Consider the following 18,255-nt stretch of genomic DNA (forward strand, 5'->3'; position numbering starts at 1 on the left):
TAATAAAATTTTATATTATTATAATGTTTTCTGTCATTGCAGCTTCAGCCTCTGAAACAGATGGTTTCTTTAGGGCTTGCTCTCTACCTTGTTGACTTTCAGTCTCTTTTCAGCTCTCATCTGAAAACCGTTTCTACCATGTCTATTTCTTGTAATTAATCTCTCTATTATTTAATTGCGTATTTTACTGCATTGCAGTTTAAATTATGCAGCTATTTTTCATGATGCCTTTCAGACAGCTTCCAGTGGCATGGGTTTGAATAGCAGCTCATCACATAAAACTGCAGCTACTGAAGGCATTTGTATACATTTCTCTTTCAGATTATCCTTAATGGCCCGGAGTTGGGATTAAGGCCTTGACTGTGAAGTGGTTTGTAACCACCTGGGAATGAGGGGATGGGCAGGGGACAGAGAAACAGAAGGCAGTTCAGGAGATGCTGTGTGCACAAAGATTTACGTGTTTCTGTCTACTAGTAAACCTTTTAGGAGATCTCTTGAATACTTGCTGCCAAGTCTTTCATTGATAAGAAATATTTCTTGTTTAGGAAGCTGATCCTCTTGTTGTGAGACCAAAGGGTGGAAAAGGGTTGATAAAACCTTTGTTTGGGGGGCTTTGGATCTCTTAACAGTGAGGGGAAGGTGGTCATATCAGGAGAGATGGCGTTCAGTTAATGTACGCCAGTGGATATGTACTGACATAGCAGAGTTGGACCTAATCCTGAAGAGTTTTTATAAAAATGATTACAGCCTCCAGGGTTCCCCTGTGAGTCCTTGTGGCGGGTGGCTTGGACAATGCTTCAACCAAGGTCCAGGGAGCACCAGACTAACAAATAGACAGATGATGGATTAATGCGCTTATGTTGGCAAGACCCTTGGAGACCTGGCTGGAAACTGTTCGACTTTTGATTTGCTGGCTGAATTACAGGACTTCTGAATCTCTGGGAGGAGCTATTGTTTCTGTGATGCAAACTCCTGGCATTAGCTGTATAAGGTAAAATGTGTCTGCTTTAGAAGCGCTTGGCTCTGAAAGGGCTCTCTTCAACTACCGTGGGTGTGTTTCCTGCTGCAGCATACAGTATGTTCTCTCAGCACCAAAATGATCTGGTTGCTGCAGTAATCCTAAGACTTGTTGGGAGCAATGCAAGTACATGCTGTCTTAAATGGCAGCAGATTCCTTCTATCTAATTTCTGAGGTGCCTTTAGCTTTGTGTGCTGGAAAAAATTGTTCTTGCCGTGGAAGTAATTGAAGCTACAAAGTAATTCTTAATTTGTAAGAAGCCTTGTATTGCTTGAATGGTGAGCTGTGTCATTTCTAGACGTGTATTTCATTCCTCTTTGGCAATCTATCCTTTAAACTGATGGAGAAGAATAACGATCAATTGAAAGCTTTCTAGCACACATTTCCTCTTTGGAAACCTGTGCATGAACAAGAACTGTAAAATGAGCTCCTGTCTATGCATATTGACTATTCAGAGTCTGAGGGAGGTATTTGTTGTAATTGTGAGAGGGTTGAAAACTAGGGATGGTGGCCAAGCACATGTGTACGTGGTATTTAAGGGTTGGTCAAAGTAAACTGCCACTGCTTCTCAGAGAGAAGTTGCTGGTTTTGGTGTTGAATATGGAAGTAGGGGGGAGTGGGGTGATTTGAGCATGTTGTAGAAAAGGCTTTAAGAGTTGATAAAGAACAATCAATGTTGAACACTAAATATCAAATATAGGAATGATCTGAAGGGCTGTTGAACAGTGAGTTGAGGGTCATGAGCAGCTCTGCAAGTTTCTGGGAGGAGTAAAAGCAGAGAGGAATTGAGATGTGTATGTAATCCCACTGTTGTGTGCCCATTTTCAGTCACTCCGCCTTGTGAGTATGGTAGAACAACAGTAAAAGGAAATACTGTTACTAATTGCTTGCTGTCAACCTCGGACAGCTAGAGGGGTAGCTTTACTTTTTTTTCCCCCCAGATTGCAGTAAAGGGTTACTGCAGCACCGGTGGGGGTGGGAGAGTATGAGCTGAAGTAGGTACTTAGAGGCTGTATAACATCCTGCTAGGCCTGGGGGAAATGAGTGCAGGGAAGGCTGTGAGTCATGCTTGTCAGTCTCATAAAGCAGGAGGCTTTTTAAAATTGGCCTTGGAGGGGAAGAGGTGTTTAATGGAGCAGTTATGAAGGAGTTATGCAAATAGAGAACATAAATAATGAGCAAAAGATACTCAGTTCTTTGCCTTCTCAGAAAATGAATAAATGCCAACCAATCACTGCAGAAGTTGAGTAAAATGCATTGAGTATAACGAGTACAAAATTCCAGCCATCCCCTCTGACAAGAAAATTCTCCTTTTCTGATTAGGAAAACAAATTTTTGTAGCCATTGAACAGAAAAGTGTTTTTCAATTTCCTTTTAAAAATTTAGAAACTGAAAGTCAGCTTTTCTTATAACACCTGGTTGGGAATAGAGGTAGTACAAAGATTAGCTTTGCTGTAGATGCTAGCTTAGCTTTGTTTTGGATGTATCTTCAGTGTTTAGGCCTGTATACTTACAAGCCTTTCCTCTTCCATGCTCTTATATATGCAGGATTTCATTTGCTTGTAAATAATGAAATTCTTTGGTAAAATTGAAAGCACGTAACTCTTTTTGCTATTGATGCAGCCACTGCTTTTTTTTTTTTTTTCCCCACATTTCCAAGTTTCGAACAGGATCATGAAATTGGAATATCCTAAGTTGGAAGGGACCCACAAGGGTCACTGAGTCCAACTCCCATCACCACACAGGGCTACCCAAATTCCAAACACACTCTGTGGGAGTGATGTCCAAACACTCCTTGAACTCTGGCACTTAGGGCCGTGCCCACAGCCCTATGCAGCCCGTTCCATGCCCACTGCCCTCTGGAGCAGAACCATTCCCTGACCCCCAGCTGCCCCTCCCCTGACACAGCTCCATGCCGTTCCCTCTGCTCCCTTTGAGGAGCTGCAGCTGCCATCAGGCCTCCCCTCAGCTCCTCTGCTCTGGGCTGAGCAAACCCAGGCACCTCAGCTGCTCCTCACACATCTTGTTTTCCAGACCTTTCACAATCTTTGTAGCCTTTTGATCTTCAAGCTGACCTGGGATGTAGCTTACCTCTGGAAGCATCTGTTAAAAAGCGAAGTCAGCCCCGGAATGCAAATATTCACAAAAAGAACACAAAAAAGAATGCTGGAGGACAGTGGCAACTTACCTGTGGCACAGAATGAGGATTGTAAGGTAGCTCAGCACATCAGACTTTGATAGACTGTCCTACTCTGTAGCATTGCTGGACTCAACAAGCACCCCTAATCCATGTGTGAAGAACAGGTCTGAGTTTATACTCAGGATTGTTCTGCCTTTTCTCCAGGCATCCTGTAAATGTTTTCCTTCAGACACATTGCCAGCACAATTCCCCCTGCCATACATACATACATATATGTGTGTGTGTGTGTGTATAACCCCTTAATTTGTTATTTTATATATGTATGTTTCCTACCGAAAACTTGCTTTCTGTCTTCTGTTGGTTTCTCTAAGTTTTGCGTGTTGCTGTGTTTGGGGATGGCTGTATTTGTTTTTGCTACTTACTGGCCTATTCACTTCTTTCTTTGCAAAGAAGAAGTGGTATATTACTTACCGTCCATTCCTCTCTCTCTCTTTGCTCTTCTCTGTTTTCTTGAACCATCTGTTGTGTTTTTTTTTTTTTTTTTTTTGTTTTTGATGAGCTGAATTCCTACTTGCTGCAATTGAAAAACTCAGTGCTGAAATGAACTGAAGTATGTAAGGTTTCTGAATGCTGTTGCTAACCTTAGGCTTGAATTTTAATGTTATAAGAAGTAATTCTTTAAAGAGAGGCTGGATGTAATGTGCTTACAAGTATTGTCAGATGAAAAGCATACAGTTAGGCCCAGGCTGCACGAAAGCCTACACAATATTAGTAATTATTTGTTGTTTTTCTCTGCTTACATGCAAGTTCTTGTTTGAAAATAAAACAAAAGTTAAAAAATTCATTCTGATTGCTGTTTGTTACTTTATTAGCATGAGATCACTGTTGAGCTTACAGTAAATTGGAGAATAGTTGTTAGTGATTAGGGTCTTTTTTCTTCTTTTCCTGAATCTCCAAAATGTATCGAGCCTCTTGGTTTTAGGCCTGCTCCTAAATATCTCTTCAAGAAAAGAGAAGCAGTCTCTTGGGAAGTGAAGGTAGGTGTTGGAATATATAAAGACATCTGTAGGCTACAAAACAGAGTGAATCTTGATCATGGGTAGAGATACAAATGTTTTCTATTTTTTTTTCAGACTGAAGAAGACTTAAATGGGCATGGAATACTACGAAGTATTCAAAGAGAATTTCACCCTGTAATGGTCATTGCTTTCTTGTTTTAAAAATATTGTGATGGTTGGGAACTGCTTTAACGGCAGCTGCCCATGTTTTAGTTATGGAGGCTGTGTTAACAGTGACTCTTCAGCATACCAGTTCTCCCTGAATTAAAGGAACTTTTGCAGTCACTATTTGAAGGTCTGACTACTCCTTAGTTCTATGTTTCAATGTGCTGAAGTTCTTCCTGGAGCTGATCAGGGCAGAGTGTAGCTGAGAGCCTGCTTGGTTTTGCTGCCTGTTCTGCAGATGCCAGTGTTTGGTTTGTAGCTCTCTTTCAGACACCACTTGGGACTGCCCTGTTGTATGGGTTCAGATTGTTGTTGACATAGTCTGTGATGTCTGAAAACTGAGTGAGGTGATGCTGTCATTTGATTCTTTGTGCTAAATCTTGTCGTCCTAACCTTGCTTGCTCAATGCTGTCTGGTTTGCTTCCAGGCCTGCCTGGAACGGCGGTCTAGAGAGTGAGTGCATGACTTAAATCCGCCCAGCTCAGATTGTTCATTGCATTCAGGTTCTGTGTTGCTTCCACTGTTACTACAAGCATGATGTTAATGTAACTAATAAATACTGAAATGTTTCCCTCCTATTCCTAAAACCAAAAAAAAAAAAAACTGCATCTGGAATATCTGCAGTTTCCTCTGGGTTTCTGGATTGCTGGTGAGCCTGTCCTTGTTAGATGAGCTAAAGCTTGTGGGAGGATGCTGGCACTTAAGCAAAGTAAACAGCCATTTTAATTTCAAGCCCTTACAACCAGAAAACAGAAGATTGATATTTGAGAGACAGTCTATAAGGAAACAAATATTATCTGTTGCCTAGCGTACTGGAATAATCATTCGCTCCCATAGTCTTGGGTAACTTCCTTAGCCTTAAAGAGGAAAGATCTCTTTGGAAGCACCGTGGACTTTTCTTCTAGGCCTCTGGTGGCATTAGATGGTTGGAGCTGTGGTTCATGGATGTCTCTATCAGGGCCTGCTTGGTTAGCTCCAAGGGGATTAGCGTGTGCAGTGATGTGATGTCATAAGGCAAGTCATAGGCATTGCAAGGAAGTTGGGAGCATAATCTTGGAGCAACTGTAAGCACTAATGCTGTGTAGTGCTTTACAGGAATGGAAGATGTGGTTTCTGCCCTGGAGCTTGTGTGGTCTGTATCATGTAAAACAAGATAAAACCCAGTAGACTAAATTTGTTAAGTTTGCTGCATATGCAATCTTGAAGCCTTATTGAGTGCTCAAGGGTTGTGTGAAAATGACACGTGGGTACATTTAACTTCTGTCGCTTTGGTTCACTGTTGCATGCTGATTTTGTTGTATACACAGACGCTAACAACTGAAACATTACAATATGCTTTGCCAACACGTATGTTTACTATGACATCCCTATTGGATTTGGCAGAAGAACTGAAAACTAAGCTTTAAACATTATAGAGATTTTTCTTTTTTCTTTTTTAAATAAGAGGAATAGTTTAGTCCACAGCCGATACGAACAGTATTTCTCCATTGGGCAGAGAACGCTGCTAACAGAGCAGCTGGCACATGTCTTCCCAGGCTCCATCTGTCAGAGTCGGCATGGCTTTGTAAATCGCTCTCCCATTGGATAGTTTAGTTTCGTGCTATCATGTTCACAGCCTGGATTAAAATGGAATTTCTAAGTTGATTTTTTTTTTAATTATTTACTGTAAAATAGTGGATTTTTTTTTTTAGTTTGTTTTCTTTTTATAAGCTATTTTTGCCCTTGTTTACAGAGCTATTGAAGTCTGTGACAGAGTATTGTGAATGCCACATCTTGTGGTATTGTCTTTTTTGTTTTTTAGAGTAAAATCACAGATGACAGTAAGGCAGTTATTGGAAGCTTAATCACAAAGACCCCATTCTGTGCTTAGTACTCAGGTCAGAATGGACTGGAACCTGCTAACATGTCTGTGTGCCTGAGAGAAGTAAATAGTGGTTTTTTTTAATGTTGGTGTACGTATTGCAATCATCACATGTTTTTGTTACCAAGACTCAAAAGTTTGGACTGCTGTGGTGTATACGTGTGTATGTGTAATATATATGTACTCCTCAGACTCTCCTTTGGAAAGAATGTCTCTCCTTAATGAAAAAATCGTTCTCTCTGTCTTCCACAAAATGATAATGATTGGAAAATTGAGTCTCTTCTTTTTACAGTTAATCAAGTGAATGAAGAGCAACTTTCAACTGAAAGAAGATCTGCAAGGACTAAGGCAGATTGGCTAAATTGGTTTCGGTCCATAGAAATGCTAATTTGCTATCAAGACTATTCAGGACAGGTCAGGGGAATATTATTGATGGAAATGAAGGATTTGTTTCTAGCTGATTGTCCAGCATACATAGGATTTGGGGGAAGGGCCTGACTGAAGCAGAGCTTGTGAGCAATAGACAGTGATTGGTATGCAGTTCTGTGTGTTTGTCACACTGCTTTAATTTGGTATGTGTCTTTTTCTATAGCTGACTAATTGATGATTTTTGACAAAATAGTATTTCTAAAAAGAACAGACTGAAATCCTGCTTGTGTATTTGTAGCTGGTGGGGTAATCATCTCATTCAAGGTTGGTGCCTTGAGTGAATGCTAGCTTTGTTGTGCAAGGTGTTTACCTGAGGAGGAGAGATTCAAGTTCTACCAGTTCCTCTGCATTTGGGATAGCTGAGTTACTGCATCTTATCCTGGAGAAACTTAGTCTAAGTACTGTATAATACCACTGGGGCTTTTTTTGTTTTTGTTGGTGCTGGAGGTAAGTTGAGAGGATTTGAATTGTAGTTGTTACTCTGACTGTCTTTATGGAGGGTTTCTTCCTCAGTAGTTAGGAATAAGAATTTTGTACTGCGTGGACTTGAAAGCATTTCATCATCCCAGTTTTAATTTGGGGGTTACTGTAGTGTGAGGCATCTTAGGTTTAAGAACAGTTCTGAATGGTTAAGCATACTTCTGTGCCTTCACGCTCCTGAAACAGCCGGTTATTTCAGTGGCTGAGAGCTCCCATACTCCTGCTTGATGCTGCTCCACACTGTGCAGGGGGACGTGTGCTGCACAGTCTGTTTCTTTCTTGCTTTCACTGTCAGTGCAAGGAATGACTGCCAGTCCCCTGGAGAGGCCTTGGATGGGACATGGACATGGTCAGTGGCTGCAGTGTGTTGCTATTAATAGCTCACAAGCATTGGGTTCTAAAATCCTGAGTTTTCAATACCTCACAGAAATTCAGAAATGGTAGTGAAGTACAACAAAATCACAAGTTATGACAAGTGACTTAAGTAAAGTGCTTGAATATTTTTCTACTGCTTGTATTATATTAACAGTTTCAATGTAAACTAGTACTGCTGTTTGCATTGTGGGTTGTTAATTGAGATTCACCTGTGCTCTGGAACGTGTGGTTTTGCCTTTAGTTCCCCTTTGTGTGGAGATCAGGCTTGCTGTGTTGTTTTCAGACTGTGCTCATACTGAGCCCTAACCTGCTCCCTGTCTTCACGTAAATGGGTTCATTTTAAATTTCCCACAGTTGTTTACTGATGGTAGCAATGATATAAAGAGCGAAGTAGGTGGTTCCAGTCAGAGGAATACTGAAGATGGCTGCTTTGGGGATGATTCTGTTGAAGACAAACAGCAGATGAAGTGTGGTGGTGACCCTCTGAAGTCTTAACTGTGGTGCTGTGGGATGTCTTGTGCCAATATGTTGAGCAAAGCTTAAATTTCTGAACCAAGTCTCCTGATGACTTGCTTCATTTTCTGATGAAGAACAGTCTAACTTTTAGGCAGGCAAACACCGGGCCTAGTTGTACTAAGATTTGTGGATGCTGAGAAATAGTGTGTTGTCCACTTGAAGTAATCTCAGTCTACTGTATTGGAGAGAGAATTCCTTCGATGAGATTGCTGCATGGCATGAGCATGGTAAGCCTGTTCTAGGAGGCACTTGACACACCCAGTTCCTACTGTGTTCCTTCTCTGGACAATATATGTCAGGAGTTTAAGCAACTCTCATTTGTAAATCTTAAAGCCCTAGTCTCTGCTGCTGCTCTGGAATGATGTATATCCCTTAAGGCTGTACCTGTGATGAGAGAAACCCTGAATGCTTCCTGGTGAGTACCTGCTAGTAATAACCACAGTGAGTTCAGATATCCTTGGATGGCTTCCAGGTAAGTAGTCGGTTACTGAAAGTTCTTTGGAGTATTTAAACTTGTTGCATCTGCAGCTGTGACTTACCTATTAGACTTTCTTCTCTCACTGATGTAGTTAGCTGTCAGTAACAACCTGAAAAGTCCACCACGACGCAGCCTGTTAGAATGGTTTGTAAACAACCACCCAGAGCTATGGGGAAAAGGGAACCTGTATTTGTGGACCACATCCTTATTTCAGTAGGTAGCACCTCAGTTATTTACAGTGACCTTTGAATTAACAGTTCATAATAATCAATTTAAATTAGGCTTCTGGCTCAGAGTAGATAAACATTATCTAGTGCTCGTGGCATATAGAAACCTTTGAGACACATTACTGCAGCTTGAATGCAGAATATTTGCTCTAAGCTGAACGTATGTTGTGAATGGTTTAGAAATGTGCAGACCTTTTGCCAATAGCAGTCAGAATTTTGGGGAAAAAAAAAAAAGCCCTTAAGGCTGTCGTTCAGCTTTGGGTTACTAAAGGCTTTATCAGATCAGTAAAGTGGCAACATCAAGTTCATAGATGCTTTTGAAAGATCTGTTTAATGTTACAAGCTCTTGTTTTAGATAGGCTTATAAATAATGCTGTCTTCTGGGTGGGGGAGAGGGGGGCACTTCTCAGAAATATTTGGGGAGGTTAAGTACTGATAACAAGTAGTCTCTAAGTCAGCAACCGGATACGTGTTGTTACCGCTCTGTAAGCATGTTTCTAAAATTCTGCAAAAATGGCATGCTGTAGGTTATAGCTAACTTAAGCTAAAAGTTTTGGCTTTGTCAAGATCAAAACTCAGAGCTAAGGTGGTAAGACCTTTGTGAAAGAAATCAGAATTTTGGAACCAATCTTACTATCTCATAGCATTAGGAGGAAGTCTGCACTCTGTAAACTTGAAAGATAGATAAATGACAGCATGAACAAAAGAATGTAAATGGGTGTATTGATGATCACTGAATGATGCAGTTTTATTCTTTGAGTGCTGATATGTGATAGAGACTGCTAAATCTTCGTGGCAACTGATTATTGTAATCCTAATTTTCTCTTTAATCGGTTAATGAAAGGTGGTAGATGCTTCTTAAATGAAGACAGCCAAGATGCAGAACTGAACAATTATTCCATGCTTGCTTTGAAGCAAAAGTAAATGTACTGCAGCACTGAATTCATTAAAGGCATCCTAAGCAATAACAGCGAAGGTATATAAAAGTGACTGCAGATTTGTTCCTCTAGCTTGGTTGCAGAGAGTGATTGGGCCCTTGAACAGAATGCCAACATCTGAAGGGTGTCAGGTGCTGAATAATTAACAGCTCTGTTTAGCTTAGTGATTATTGGGCAGCTTTAGGGCAGTGCTATATTAGTAGTTTATCATGGGTGATTTTTTTTTAATAATTGAGGTTGCACATAGTCCAGCCATTCGAGATGAAAAATGTGGAACAACATATGCTGCATGCTCAGGAGGCGAACTAATTCATTCCTAGCAGGCTTGTTGCAGTGTGTGACCCAGTGAGCTGCTTTCTGACCTTTGTCAAATGGAGCCTGGTCATTGCTTTCTTGCAGGGAATTTCAAGCACAGAAAGTAGGATGGAAGTAGGGAAAAGGGAAGCAGGCTGGAAAAAAGGTAATAAGCGTATGGACCTGCATGCAAATGCCTGCCTTCTGAAGATGCTTTGCAGTGTGAACTGATGTGATTTTGGAGGAAGCTGGTATATGTAGCTGCGTGCTGTATGAACTAGAAAATGGTGGGAATTAGCGAGTGAGAAAGCAGGGAGGGCAGATGGCTTGTCCGCTGCACAGACACTGTTCTGCGGATGTGCTTATGTGTGGGTGGTGTTTTGGAGGGGGTGTGGGAAATTGGCAATGCTGCAACTGGTTGCTGAGTGATGGACAAATTCCTCATTGTCTGGCCTTGGAGTGGTGCTGAACTGAGAAAGCAGTAGGTAAGATTTTGCTCTTCTATTATGGCAATTGCTGGGGTGTAAAGTCAGTTTTGATCACAGTAATGTAGTTGTTTTTAGGAAGCATTGCTATACAGGTTTGGACTTGAGAAATGTATGTGATACGTGGTGTGAATGCCATGCTATTTTATCATCTCTGTCCCCTTGGGTTTTAGGAAAAGCAATTTCAAACTGCAGTTTTGCCATTCTGACAGAACTGTTAAGGATGAGCTGGAAATACAGGTTGCTTTTTAAGAGGGAAACTTCAAAAGCTGTGATCGTTTTGATTGAAATAATATTCAGTTTGTTACTAAATAGCACTCAAACTTCCTTTCACATTGAGAACTACTGAGGAAGTAACAGTATCTTCAAAGTTATTAATACAAAACCATGAAGTAATTCTGAACTGTTGGAAAAACAAATGAGTTGATAGCATATTGTCATCTCCAAATTTGAATAGTTAACTGATGCACATGTGTTGTACTAAAGTATCTAAAGGCACGTGAACATGTTTTATGATCTGTACCATTTCTAGTTTTTGCTTGGAAATGAAAATAGCAGTTCAATAATGCTGGGAATTCCTGCTTCCTCCTGCTGCTGCTCTTGGCTTTTCCCTCTCCACTCTTCATTTCCCATGCTGTGAAGCTTCTAGCTTATATCTTGTGGATATCAGCAGTTCTAATTAAACAATGCTGAAGACTATAGGTCAAACTAGTTCTAATTTAAGCTGTTATTTAAACTACTGAGCTAAGTTGTCTGAATTATCTATAAAGCTTGAAATATCTCTGATCTAGTAGGACATGAAATACATTGTGTCACAACTGCTCATCTAATCCTGCTGCCAAACTGCTCATTTGGGCAAATAACCAGAATTTTAGGTGTTTAGGCAATTGAGGACAAGGCATTTGCTCAAAACAAGAGATTTGTTGTTGTTGAAGCTTTCTCACTTGACAACAGTAACAGTGCTGTAGCTTTGTAATCAGTTGGTGTTCAGTTTAACAGTGTTTAGTTAAATCTTTAATAAAATACCGTGAGTAAAAATTTCATATCCACTCAAACATAGATCTAAAGGTGGAATTATGCTGACTGGTTCTCACTGGCTGTGTCTAGTTCAGTAGAAATTCTATTTCATCTGTCCCTGAGGCTGCAAGCTGCACTTCCACTGTTGCTGAAGGTGGTAGAAGTTCAGTATGGAAAACCTTGTTTTCTGTGGGTGCCAACTCAACAGTGCAGGTTGTGATTTTTTTTATTTTTATTTTTATTTATTTACTTATTTTTTTAGATCATTGCTAGTAATGATTTGAAGCTTCAAATGCCTCTTTGGAGAATCACTGTGCTTTGGGAAGCTTGCTTCTTGAGCTATAGTAGTTAACAGATACTTCACTGTGAAGGCTTATTTGCAGAAGAAGTGACTTGCTAAAAAAAATTTTCTGATATCTAGAAACATCCTTATTCTTTTAAGGTGAAAGGTAGCTTTGTTTGCGTTAAGAAATATTAACCCTTTTTTCTCTTTTTTGCAGTAGCATGTTCTTAGTCCATGCAGTAGCTGTTTTACCCATTGGCGACAGATTGCGTTAAACTGCTTCCTGTTGTTGAAAGTGTCTGTGAATCTATTTGAAGGATGGCATTGACTAGAAGTGTTCTATTACATGTCAGAACGCTGTTGGGAACATTGATCATGGATTGAAACAAATCTCCTGGTTTGTGGGAGTGGGGTAGGAATTCATCCTTGTTTAGAAAAAAAATTTATATGTATCTCTTTAGGAGATAGCATGGCATAGCTTGTCTTTCAGTATTTGTCGTGCAGTGAGTTTATGATATATATGATCAGTTTACCTTCCAGTTTTTTCCTTAAAGCGAGAGACAAGGATTCCGTATTAGCTCTCTTCGTACTTAAGGGGCAGATTTAACACTGGTGGATATTAACCTAAGATACTGAAGAAGTATAAGTGAGATTCAGGAACAAATGGTAAATGCAACTGGACCAACTGTGGTACAAATAAATGAAATGCAGGGTGGGTTCTCTGGCTCTTCTGTCAACATGTGATGTGGCTTGGCTGCTGCTGGAACTGATGAATGTGGGGCTCATGGGGTGGAAGAAGGCAAGGAATGTATGAGATGTGCACCTTTTGTGGATAAAGGTGTGGGTTGGAATGGGATCAGAGAGGGGTAGGAAAGAACATGAGGCTGGGTGCTGCTGTGGGACACCTCAGGGGAAGGCAGGAGGAGAAGGAGGCTTAGGCGAGCCTTGTTCTGTGTGAGTGGGACACAGCAAGGATCTACTCCTGAAGGCGAGTGGTACCTGAGCAAACGGGGCCAGCAGCAAGCTGGCAGCCACCAAGGAAGGTTTACTAAGCTTTCACATGAGGAGAGGTAATGTCATAACTGCAGCTCTGTTTTCCCCCTCTCCACTCCTGGGCTGCAGCAGCCTGCACAGCAGGAAGGCCGGCTTTGTGGGCAGCATGTGTGGTGGGGGGACACTGAACTGTGGGAAAATATTTTTCTGTATTTAAGTTATTTGGGCTGTGTGATCTCATAAGAGATGGTGAAAACTGTTTCAGTGTTCCTGAGGAATTAGAGGCTTTTCCAGAAATGAGCGATGTGCAGGCAGGCTTTAGAAACCCAGTGCTGACAAATCACATAATGGTTTTTTTTCTGCTGAATGAATTGCTTCTTGGCATGTAATATTAAGGTTAAATAGTTCTCAAATTCTTTATTTCTGCTTTTTTATTGAGAATTTTTGAATGTTGATGCAGACTGAGTACTTTGTCTGACTGCACAGTCAGATCTTCTTGATTACAGATTCTTCTAAATATAGGTTGCGTTTTTTGTTCCCGTCCTTTCCCTCATCTTGCGCCATTTTCCTGGCCTTAAGCAAATATCTTGTTCTTTTGCTTTACAGGCTCCAGATAAAAGGAAAGCATTAGAAGAGACCAAAGCCTACACAACTCAGTCTCTAGCCAGTGTTGCTTATCAGATCAATGCTCTGGCCAACAATGTGCTACAGCTGCTGGACATCCAGGCATCCCAGCTGCGGAGGATGGAGTCCTCCATCAACCATATCTCCCAGGTAATCTTTTTCAATAGAGGTGTTATTTTCCCTCTTGCGTTATTGAGAGATGGGTAATTTATGTTGACTTATTTGACTTTTTCTGTGTTTAATGTGATTGAAAATGGTAAGACTTTCTTCTTTTAATATTTATGAAAGCCACTTTCTAATGATGATTGTGATTGAAATAAAACAGATCCCTTACCAAGAAGTACTGCGACTGTATTTGATTTAAAACAGGAGTTAATTAAGTTCCCAGAATCAGAAGCTGCAGTTGAGAGAGGGTTGGAGAGGATTTTGTTTTCAAAGAAATCCAAATGTTTCATAACTGGAACTCAAAGGATCCAACTTAAAATGTTCTTCAGAACAGAATTTAAGACCTTTGTTGGTCAGCCAATATTGTGTTAGTAGTACATATTAGACTAAATTTCTTAAATTTGAAGAAAAGTGCTCCTCTTGGACTCTGCTGTCTCCCTGTAGAGCCCTGATAACCTCTGTTTATTGCTCTTACATGGTAATCATGGTTTTTCCAAAAACTTTAAATGGCAGCTCAATGGTTCCCTGAAAGCTGTCAGCTGGGAGGAGATTCCAGCGCACATTCTTCTTTCTCGTAACAAACCTTTCTGAAACACTTGTTGACTCAATCTGTTAAGACCTATGCAAAGTTAAAAGCTCTATTAAATATTTAGGAAGTAGTTGTCACTGAAACAGTTAAGTAGGAGGAAGTACAATTGGTGTAAATAAATTTCTTGCTCTGTCAAATATTGGGAGGTTTTGTGATACTAGGTTTAAGACTACATATGAAGATGTGACTGCATAAAGGACTGAACCAACAAGCCTCACAAGCACTGCATGTTCTGTTGCATTGAGCACGTCTTTTCTTGTGTGTTTTAGAGCTGCAGTGAATGAAACAATTATTGTTAAATTTTCATTGGCTCACTGATAGTGATAGTGAGACTAATAGTGAAAAAGCCAAAATGTTCCGTAGTAGCACAAAAGCTGTTAACCCTCTGTACTATTTGCTGCTTGAACTGAAGGCGCTGTGCTGAAAGCTGTTGAGTCACCTGATACATGAACTGTTTGCTAAAGACTATGAACAATCAGTGCTTTGTAGAGCTTTGAAGCAGTGTTTAGCAAGGTCACTCATAGTTTCTGCTGCTGGTTGGTCTTTCCTGCAATGAATCCTTGCTTATAAATGAACTTTGGGGACTAATTTGTTGGAACTAAACTAGATATGGGTAACATGCATATTGGCTCAGCTGTTTGCTTTCAAGTGTTTTTTTAAGATATGCAGTTGAAACATTTGATCAATCTGCTGTGCAGTTGTTTGATTGACTGGTTCTAAATTCTCTGAAGTTTCCAGAGTGTCGTCTTTTCCCCTTGCTTGTATCAATCACGAATATTTCCATGCCTCTAAAGCATGGGAGGATGAATGCATTTTCAAAACAGAATTCTTTTCCATGGAAGAAGTATTGCCTAGAAACACAGATCTGAGGCACTGCCAGTCAGCTACTCAATTCTGGGTCTTGCAATACAGAGCAAATAGCTATGGGACAAGGTACAATTTGATAAAAAATATTTCTGGTAATGAGAACTGTGGAAGAAAATCCTATGGTTCTTTCTGCAGTCAGTTTGTGTTCCCCTCCCACCTCTGTCACTCAGTCCTGATGTGCCGTTTCAGTTCTCTGTGCATGTTTTCCAGAATGAGTCTAGTCTAAATGACTGGACAACTAATCTTGATTAGTAGCCACTTGATATTTCTCATAGCTACATACCTTCTTCAGTGGAAAAAATACTCAGGAAAAGTTAAATGGAGTGGTGTGTTCTGTTCTTGCAACTGAAACTTAATTGTACAGATGGAAAAATTACTTGCTTTTACTTGGAAAAAATGAATTCAACTTCATTTTATTTTTTACTGAGAACAAACAAGCTTCACATGAAAAAAATCATTCAGGGATGAAGGGACACTGCAGTGAGCAGCTCCAGGAAAGGCTTCTGCTCTGGCTGCTACTTAAAAGCTAGACCAGCTGCATCTTTATTTTCTGCAATTATAGTTGTCTTTCAGCTGTAACCTGTGGGTCTGAGGTGGCCACAGAACTACTTACTACGTCCACAATACAGAGCTGTGCACAAACAGCTCAGCTGTTAAACCCTTGGTGTTGACTTTCAGCTTTTCCAGACTGTTCTGATAAGGCAGAGCAGGGACTTGATTACTGTTGTGGAGAAATTGGCAAACCCTTCTGGTATATGAGAACCTACTCATCCTGTTAGGCAGGATTTTAGGGAAAAGATAGCAAGTCTATATTTCGGACCATTTTGAGCTTCAAGGCTTTACTGAGGGCATTAAGATATGTATATATATCTTCAGGCCTCTGTACTACAAGTTTTCTGCTGTAACCACAGTGACATCACATATTTCTGTCAGTTCCTGTTTGAGGTTTTAGTTTGGCTGTTCTGAAGACAAAAACATACTTAAAAGATTTCAGGAGTTGCTCAGCTGGTTGTGATGTATGATGTGAAGGCAGATCCATGCTTTAGTGTGCCCTCAAGATTCCCTGTGGGACAATGGTAAAATGGCAGTGGAGGCAGGACCTGGGGCCCCCTGTCACTTACCTACCCACAGATGCTAGATTGTAACAGGACAGTGCTTTGTTTCGGTATAGCTTATTACCTTCAGAAGGTGTTACAAAAAAGCAATTTTCCTTGGTTTGAACAGCAATAGCTTAGTGTTTGCTTTCTTTTAGTGTCTGAAATGTGAGGTATTTGGAATAGGTACTATTTTCTTTCATAGAGAAGATGAATGAAAGCATAGACTGAACAGTGATGGAGTGAAACAGTGGCTGAGGGTCAGCCTGAAGTGGGAGATGGCAGGAAGGACCTTGAGCATCAAGGTGGGACAAGAATGAAGACCTTAGCATTTGGCATATGCTGTTTCTTAGGTGTTGGGCAATTCAGGTGTTGAATAAACCAGTAATTTTTAATGTTGCTGGATGACGAGTTAAACAAGACATCGTGCACTTGTGTTCTGAATGCAGTTTGTGCTTCTTTATGATTACTTTTGTGTATTAAATGAGCTTAAGCAGTAGACTAGAAACTTATGTTTGTTTGTTTCATTCTTGCGTGGATCCCTGAATCCATGAGTTAATATTTTAATAAATGAATCCTGTTGCATCTTCTCTTTGCTCTGAAAATTAATGTCTTTTAGCAGAGGAGTTGAAAATTCAGCTCTTCCTAGCTTAAACAGTTGACAAGGAAAAACTGCCTCTCTAGAAATTTGGGCCTATGGTTTTTTTTCTCTTTTGACTTGCACTGTCTTGCTGGTTCCCCTTCTTCCTCTCGGAAATGAGAGCTAACTTAGGGAAATATACTTTAAGATACATTTTTGCTGGTTCATTTCCATGGACTTGAAGTGAATGAAGATGAGGCAGTTGTCAACCTTCCTCCTCTGACAAGGGACATCTTTGTTTACAGTGCCAAAACTGGAAAATGTAACTGATCAGCACTTGCATTTATGTCTGAGCAGCTGCAGTACTGGATGTAGAAACTGCTCTTTTTTTAAAGAGATGATGTTTTGTACCAGGAGGCACTTGCACCCCTTAAAATGTTAAATTCTCTTCTGCATCTGAAGCTGTTCTCTAATGCAAAGTAAGAGCTGTTACAGAAAAATGTTCTCAAAGTGTACATTTCAATAGGAAAATATACATGCATCTTTTGTCACTGTTAAAAGTTAGAAGCTTTTGAAACTAAGACAATCACTTATTTAGTTTAGGAGAATCTTGCTGTCGCTCCCTCATGTCTAATACAAACATTGCTTGCAAGCAGAAAGCCAAATGCCTTTTGTACAGTATGGCTGTGTGGCTGAAGGCAATGGCAGTCCTTCCGTACACAGCTATTACCTTTTCTCACATTTCTGAACTTTACAGATGGAGACATCTGTCCTCATCTGCAAATAGCTGGCCATTTTCCATTGAGCAGGTAACCAGTGAAGACCAATGTGGATGAGGCTTTGGAGAAAACCTGCTGGAGATCCTCTGAAGTGTGAAGGAGTGAGCTTCTAAGCAGCAGCGAGTTGAGAGCAGGCTGGCTTGTCTTTGGTTCCAGAAAAAAAAAAATATGATAGGTCTTAGCTGCTCAACAGGTCTTCACTGTTTGAAGAGAGTGATATAGTGCACGTGTGGTGGGGACTCTTCATTATTTAGTTTATGAGAAGGAGCTTTTCCTAAGTCTGTGTATGCCTCTCTTGGGTTAATGTGGTACCATGTTCAAGGGTTGTAGCATTCAGTCACAATTCTGTTCATATTTGAAAGCCAGTAGAAAGAGGGTAGAAAATGCAGTGAATCATTTGTTGATGAATGTTGCATGTTGTGCCTGGAAACAAGCAGTTATGTAAATACTCTGGTACTCCTATGGGAGGTACTCACCAGATCCTCTTGGTGACAACTGTGGTTCCAAGGAGCAACTTTTACCATGAAACTATCTCTTTATAAGGAAATGGGTTGCTTAGTGCTCTGGTTTTGCTCTCTAACATGACGAGCATATGGGCTGAATAATGATTGGACTGTTATGTGGGAAGAAAATTAGCCAGATCTAGAACATGGCTGGATGCTGCTAACAAGCAGGGTCAATATTGCATTGTTCAGAATAGTCTCTGGAGACCACTTGGAACATAAATTATGTCCTCGGCAAATCTGGGGATAATTCTAAGTTAGCAAAGTTGGTTTGCATGCTGAATGATAGCACTTCAG

The 18,255-nt window shown here is 40.4% G+C and overlaps 1 protein-coding gene across 1 annotated transcript in view; it reads left to right on the plus strand.

The window, feature by feature from the left end:
- ABI1 (abl interactor 1) overlaps positions 1–15,254 on the plus strand; it is a 40,556-nt gene extending 25,302 nt beyond the window's left edge. Inside the window, exons 10-11 of the mRNA XM_019616746.2 lie at positions 13,364–13,531; positions 15,213–15,254. Coding sequence (XP_019472291.2) covers positions 13,364–13,531; positions 15,213–15,254 — 210 coding nt within the window. The remainder of the gene's footprint in view (positions 1–13,363; positions 13,532–15,212) is intronic.
- Positions 15,255–18,255: the final 3,001 nt, after the last annotated feature.

Source organism: Meleagris gallopavo, chromosome 6, assembly GCF_000146605.3.
Source record: "Meleagris gallopavo isolate NT-WF06-2002-E0010 breed Aviagen turkey brand Nicholas breeding stock chromosome 6, Turkey_5.1, whole genome shotgun sequence".
Lineage (NCBI taxonomy): Eukaryota > Metazoa > Chordata > Aves > Galliformes > Phasianidae > Meleagris > Meleagris gallopavo.